This window comes from Gadus morhua, chromosome 7, assembly GCF_902167405.1.
Source record: "Gadus morhua chromosome 7, gadMor3.0, whole genome shotgun sequence".
Classification (NCBI taxonomy): Eukaryota; Metazoa; Chordata; class Actinopteri; order Gadiformes; family Gadidae; genus Gadus; species Gadus morhua.
Window position 1 is genome coordinate 12,865,924 of NC_044054.1, and position 7,500 is coordinate 12,873,423.

General features: G+C 47.9%; 1 protein-coding gene across 9 annotated transcripts in view; it reads right to left on the reverse strand.

The window, feature by feature from the left end:
- The window catches only part of phldb1a (pleckstrin homology-like domain, family B, member 1a), a 34,081-nt gene that overhangs the window by 24,012 nt on the left and 2,569 nt on the right, over positions 1-7,500 (reverse strand). For 6 of the 9 annotated variants that reach the window (XM_030362037.1, XM_030362041.1, XM_030362039.1 and 3 more), the window contains exons 2-4: positions 3,512-3,622; positions 3,096-3,219; positions 2,120-2,290 (exon numbers count right to left, since the gene is read on the reverse strand). In XM_030362037.1, the coding sequence (XP_030217897.1) occupies positions 2,120-2,290; positions 3,096-3,219; positions 3,512-3,577 (361 nt within the window). In that variant the 5' untranslated portion in view covers positions 3,578-3,622. Of the gene's footprint in view, positions 1-742; positions 963-2,119; positions 2,291-3,095; positions 3,220-3,511; positions 3,623-3,745; positions 4,176-6,021; positions 6,163-7,500 lie in introns of those variants that run through there. The other 3 variants (XM_030362036.1, XM_030362038.1, XM_030362042.1) reach the window with 3 other exon arrangements.

A 7,500-nucleotide genomic window follows, 5' to 3' on the forward strand; every position in this document is an offset into this window, starting at 1 on the left:
GAAGAGGACCGCCCAGGGGCCGTTAGCAACATGTTGGTGAAGAGGACCGCCCAGGGGCCGTTAGCAACATGTTGGTGAAGAGGACCGCCCAGGGGCCGTTAGCAACATGTTGGTGAAGAGGACCGCCCAGGGGCCGTTAGCAACATGTTGCCGTAAGGGCTAACGTCCACAATAAGGTGTAAAAAAACAGCAGAGACGGTGGAACATAGGTGGTTAGGATTGGTGAGTAACTTCAAAAATATATACCTTTAGATTCATCCTTAATGTGTTGACGATGTCAGACCACATTACAAAATGTCTTCTTACATATACTGTATATTAGATATGGGAGGAATTAGGACTATTCCAATATGTCGAATTTGTTTTTATTTAATGCCTAATTATTTTCAGTACCCTATGGATGTGTGAAACAATATTACAATCTATGATTAAAAATGTGGTTGCATGCTGTAGAGGCACATTGTAATGTCACGTGGCCTTCTGGCAGAAATACCTTTTAGCAAAGTGTGAACTTCCATATTACAGTAAGTGTGAGGAAATAAGTGAAGCGTAGAAAGAAATCAAATATGCACAAAAGTGACTAATCTAATCTCATAATGTCCCTTGTGTCACTAAATGTGTCAACACATTCAACACAGTTTCATCATGGGAATTTTACTTGCATGCATATTTAATAAGCAGTATCACTTCAATGCACCTCATTACTGTACAAACAATCACATTAACAGAGAAAACAACTCACCCCAGCATGGATTAACTCCCTGTCCTTACCAACGCAAAGTGTAAACCCCCCATAGGGAACAACATACAACAAAAACAACACCTTGAACAACAGGTTGCTGCTAGCAGTAGGTCCTTAAAGTGTAGCAGTTATATAGCAGCTGACCCCAGCTACACGCGCTCGAGGCTAACTCTGTCTTGAGGGGCATTATGGTTGTGGGCTTTGGGCTGGAGTCCTGTGTCATGAGCAGTGAGGCAGTAGGGTGGGGGGGTGGAGGCAGTAGGGTGGAGGGGTTGGAGGCAGTAGGGTGGGGGGGTGGAGGGAGTAGGCTGGAGGGTGGGTCTCTTGGTTGTGCTGTAAATAGTGGCCTAGGTTCAAGCTCCCAAGTGTGTATACTTTTGTAACTGTCCATAGGTTTGATGTGAGCTTTGTTTTAGGCCAGGATGACCTCAAACGAGTAACACTGCAGATCTTTGTCTTTTACTGACGTTTAGTAAAATAACAATATTTTTGGTTGGATACTCAATGTTTATTTTTTGGGTGAATTATAGTCTCTGGACCCAATAGTCTTTAAATGGATCAGCAAAGAAAGTTGGGTTTTGGTATGTTTATATTTCTTTCCCGAGTCCCTGGTGGGCTTTTGTTTATATATTTGAGGATACATTCTAGTTACTGTAATAGAGAGGGAAAAGGACAGGGGACCACATTTCCATTTTGACTAAAATACGACAAAAAAAAAGGGAAAGAAAGATAAAGAAAAGAAAAATCGGAGAAACTAAGGAAGAAACAACAAAAGAAGGAGGGAGGAAGCAAGGAATGAATAATAATAAGGAAGGGAGGACAGACAAACAGACAGACAGACAGACAGATGGACGGAGAGACAGACAGACAGACAGACAGACAGACAGACAGACAGACAGACAGACAGACAGACAGACAGAGAGAGAGACCGACAAACAGACCGACAGACAGACAGACAGACAGACAGACAGACAGACAGACAGACAGACAGACAGTCAGCCAGACAGACAGACAGTCAGACAGACAGTCAGCCAGTCAGACAGACAGACAGACAGACAGACAGACAGAAAGTCAGCCAGACAGACAGACAGACAGACAGACAGACAGTCAGACAGTCAGACAGTCAGCCAGTCAGCCAGTCAGACAGACAGACAGACAGACAGACAGACAGTCAGACAGACAGACAGACAGACAGACAGACAGACAGACAGACAGACAGACAGACAAACAGACAGACAGACAGACAGTCAGACAGACAGACAGTCAGACAGACAGACAGACAGACAGACAGACAGACAGACAGACAGACAGACAGACAGACAGACAGACAGACAGACAGGCGGCCGATGGGCTGCTGTCTCTACGGCTCTGTGCTACCTTGGGTGAGGCGAGTGGGCCTGGTGACGGCCAGGCCGTCCACAGAGCACTGGTTCCCACAGGGGTAGAGGGTGAGGCAGCCCGCCTGGTGCTGGATGTAGCAGTGCTGGGGGGCCACGCCCGCGCCCTGCAGGGGGATGTCTGCCTCCTCGCTGCCCAGCGTGGTCCTCCCTGACGCAGCCACACAGCACAGGGAAGACGCATGAAGACAGACGTGGGACATCCCCCGGACGCCTCTGATTGGGTATCGTAGGGAGGTCAAAACCTGAACCCTGCAGTATAAACTCATCACCATGTCGTTTCCTCCCGTCTACTGTTGTTTATACACCTGTGTGGCCCGGTTTAGTGTCTATATGTTTACATGTGTCCTGAGGTTGGGTTGAAGTGGATTCAGAGCCCAGCCCAGCCCTTCTGTATTGAAAGACTTCACCCCCTACCCTGATCGTGTTGAAATAAAGTTTTGTGCATCTGTATCTTGCCACGCTCTGATTAAACTTGTGGAGCTCACTGTTGCTGGGGTGAGTCACCAATCGGCTATCGAATGGATGAACCAATCGGATGATTTGCATGATAGGACTTTGAAGGTGTGTTTACAGTGTTTAGGAGATGAAGTCAATGTGATGCAAAATGGAATCATTCGATGTCCTCAAGTCAATTAATGTGATGTACTATAATAATTTCTCTTAATAATAAATTAATAATCGTGCCTAAAAGAGAGAGGGAACGTGAGAGCTACAAAGAGAAACACACACACACACACATACAAGAACAAGAGAGAGAGAGAGAGAGAGAGAGAGAGAGAGCGAGAGCAAGAGCGAGAGCGAGAGCGAGAGAGAGAGAGTGAGAGAGAGAGCGAGAGAGAGAGAGAGGGAGAGAGAGAAGAGAGAGAGAGAGAGAGAGAGAGAGTGAGAGTGAGAGAGAGAGCGAGAGAGAGAGAGAGGGAGAGAGAGAAAGAGAGGAGCCAATAAAGCCTTACCTTCGAGCAGGGGCAGCAGGGTGATGGCCACACTCAGGCGTCCACTTCCCAAACTGACCAAGTGGGGGCGCTCTGCCTGGACCTTCAGGGACTTTCCCGTGTCATACACGTCTAGAGGAGTACCCTGTAAACACACACAATGCAATCCTCATCCCCTTCTCCTCCCACACACTTTCTGCTCGACCATTTCCACTTTTAAAAGCTCCACCTAGAGGACATTATACACAGAAAGCTTTGACCACACACCACCAAACCTAAAGCCATCCAGAACTGGCAAACGTATTCTCAATAGTGGAAACAGTACAGTCAATGTGCGTTGCTTTATTGAGCCTTGTACTGAGAATCCTGCTACATTAATACAGGAAAAGGTCAAAGTGTCCCAGAGGAGGGCAGCAGAGAGACCAGGCAGGACTCACCTGTATGACCTGGTGGGTCTGTCGGGGTCCGCGCTCCGCCCCGGTAGTCCTGCTGGCGTGCTCCATGTCAGCGGGCGTATCTGGGCTTGTATCGGACGCGACACTCGACTCCTGGAGAAGACAGGCAGTGGAAACATGGAAACATGTCAGGTCCAACCGCTGCTGGGGGAATAGTCGTACTACGGTAGCAGGGCAATTAGCACACTGCTCTCTTTTCGGAGCTGTCCCACTTACACGCGCACGTGACGTTCACTCCCTCTGAAAGAAACGAAACGCGTCCCTCCATATCGCCCGGAGAGCCACAAGTTGCCACTGGTCTGTGATTTATCTTTTTAAAGGGTTGCCAAAAAAAAAGTGTCAAAAAGGTCTCCCTGAATCTCTGACGCCATCTCCTGACAAAACACCGGCAGCTATCCGAACGCTAGCAGGCATTGCGGGCCAACGGCGGCTTTGTTATGCTGTGCTCACTGTGTCTAACGTGCTCTTGATGTTGGAGTTAGTGAGTGTGTGTTGCGGTGCATGTGTGCTGCAGGTGGAGAGGAGACGCTGGTTCATTGCCAATACTGACTGTGATTCTCCATGACTCATAACAGAATCTCCCGGAGACGATCTCGACATTCACAGCAGACAGATGCTGTTGATAACATCCAGATGTCCACACATGCCCGCTGAAACCCACAGAAGGAAGAAGCAACCCAAAGATGAGACAACTGACTCTCGTGACTCTGTCCCTGTGTGTGTCTCTTCCACAGGTGAACAAACAAACACTTACCTTGACAAACAGACATTCATATGTATGTGTGTCTGTCTGTCTGTCTGTCTGTCTGTAGATGATACCTAAGCTTAGCCACTGTAGAAACGGTCTTGACAGTAGCATTATTTGGATTTGATCAATAAACAGGCAAACTAAATCCCCCATTACACCAAAAAGCTTAATGTTTATCTGGATATTTAACAGATTATCTCATCTTATTGAAAAACATTATTTTTCAACAAGCCAAAACATATTCGTGTGGGAATTGGACTGATTTCAGGGGTTTGATTTGTCATATTAACATACCCCTAGGCTTGCAAAGTAAAATGACGAGTTCCATCTTTTGTTCTCCAAATAGTAAACCAATAGTCCTCTTTTAGTTCTCACTGATGACATCACAGCTCTGTCTCGCCCACCTCATCGAGCCCCGGCTATTCTGGAAGCCCATTGGTCAGTGTGGAACGCCGGGTGCTGTCCCTGCTCTCAGTGATGTCACCCCAGGGTGAGGCAGCCGGTGGATGACTAGGCCGTACAATTGTACCCAGTGTATGTGTGTGCGTGTGTTAGTGTGTGTGGGTGGGGATGTATATGACTTGGTGGGCACAGGAAGCACAGAGAATACAGGCTCCCTCTCTGTTAAGCAGTGATACTGGTCCCAAGTGCCCCCCAACACACAATCTCACACACACACACACACACACACATACACACACACACACACACACACACACACACACACACACACACACACACACACACACACACACACACACACACACACACACACACACACACACACAAACACACACACACACACACACACACACACACACACACACACACACACACACACACACACACACACACACACGCCCCTACAACACCGGCCTGCTCTGACCCCCATATCCAACACAATTAGGGAGGGCTGGGGAGGGGGGAGAGACAGAGAGAGAGAGAGAGAGAGAGAGAGAGAGAGAGAGAGAGAGAGAGAGAGAGAGAGAGAGAGAGAGAGAGAGAGAGAGACACACACACACAACCGTTACATTATCTCTATCTCTCAATGACTCTCTATCTATCTTCACTCAATCTCTCTCTCACATACACACACAAACTTACACAGACAGTCAAACAGACACACTCACACACACACACACACACACACACACACACACACACACACACACACACACACACACACACACACACACACACACACACACACACACACACACACACACACACACACACACACACACACACACACAACCACACGAATGCTTCCATAAACCTCACAGATTCTGTGTACACACCCAGCCAAGGGAATAGTTTTAAGGGCTGCAAATCCATGGCCTCCCTCTGTAACCAGTCATTACCGGGCCAGTTCTGCCCTTTAGCGTTGCCACGGGCTACTGAAAATAGACCCGGCCAGCCACAGAGTCTGGGCTGGTACTTTTAAAGAGGAATGACTTCTTCATATAAAGAGATTGACGAGTGAGCTTTCAGAAAACGGGTCTAAAATACACGACGCTGTAAATAATAAACTCATCTTAATGATGCATGAATCCTGACTTGGTAATGTGACACACATTTAAGACCCTGTCACGGAGCCGGTGTTTAGCGTAACTGCACTGTAACACGCACAAACAAACGCACATAACACACACGTCTGATCCAATGACATGCACTCCACGGCACTCAATCAAACAAGCTTCTACACCATAGGGAGGTTTAACAGATGAGACGAGCCAGCCCTCACCCTCTGATCCCCCTCCATCTCCTCTCCTTCTCCTGCTGCTTGTACCTTCAGCAGCTGTGCCGTGTGTGAGCTCCCTTCATCCCAGCCTAGTGTCGGTCCTTTAGGGCTTCATGTTGATGTCTTCCTGCCTTCCGCTTTCATTCAACCCCACCACTGGAGCTGTGTTCCTTACCTCGCTACAACACACCCCCAGCCGTCACCACCACCAACACTCCTACCGCTCCACTGCCCTATTTCCCTCCCTCAGCCCCATCCCAGTGCAGGGTTACACCTTCCACCCCCAACCCCACACCCCCACCCCCACCCCGCCCTATCCACTTGTAGCCCAGAAGAGGCAGGGTGGCTGGGAAACATTTGGGGCTGACTTCCTAAACACAGTCTTGAATGCTAATGAAGCTCTCCTGGCTACATTTACCAATCAGGTTTTCATTTATTCAAGTTTTCAGATGGTTTCAGATATCCAAATGATATATTGATTTTTTTTGTTATCTCTTTGGCAGAAACTTTGAGTCAAAGCAGCTCACGTCGTTTCCCTGGATTTGTGTCCTTATGGAGCTGGTAAGGGGTCAGGCATCTTGCTCAGACGCCTACAGGTATAGACTACTACGGGACATTGGGGCCCACGCCCGGTACATGTTGGCTGTGAGTCCAACACCATAACCACTGCCAGTGGTTCTTAAACTTTTTATACCACGTACCACTTCAGAAAATATTTGTCCCCTCTCAAGTACCACCATTATGACCGATGTTGTAAAACATAGCAAAGACAGTAGTGTAGGCCTGCCCTATTCAGCGACGTACAGGGGTTAATGTATTTCTATTCACACTAGTATTTGGATAAACTTATCCCAGCACAAATACATGAGCATGCTGAACAAACAAACTTCACTCCTTGGAAACGTGTCCTTCCCCAACACAAATACACTTATTTTGAGACTCAGCACTGAAGATTAAATAAGACCGGTACAAATGTGTCATTGGGCTCTGGTGCGTGGTGTGTTTTTGGTTTCCGATTGCTTAAGTTAACACACGGGGGGAGGCAGGCTACCCCAGACGATGGGGATCCCTGATGGAGTTCACATTGTCAAGAGAAATGTTATTAAAAAAACCGCAGCTTCCTGTTTGAAGACACGTATACACATGACCGTAATACAGATGATCAGGTGGGTGGGTTGGAGTCGTAGTAGTGGGGGAGGGAGGTGGAGCTGAGGTGGTGGAGAAGGAAAGGTTTGTTTAGCACAGCTGTGTATGATCCGTTCCTTGGTGGCTGGAATACAAAAACACTATGTTCCACAGGAAGTCGGCCTGCCCATGAGCCATCTCTTTCAGATGTCCCACAGGAAAATGTTTTGGGGGAGAGAGGAAAGAAAGAGAGAGAGAGAGAGAGAGAGAGAGAGAGAGAGAGAGAGAGAGAGAGAGAGAGAGAGAGAGAGAGAGAGTGTAAGTGAGAGAGTGGGGGAGAGGAAGAGGCAGAGAGAG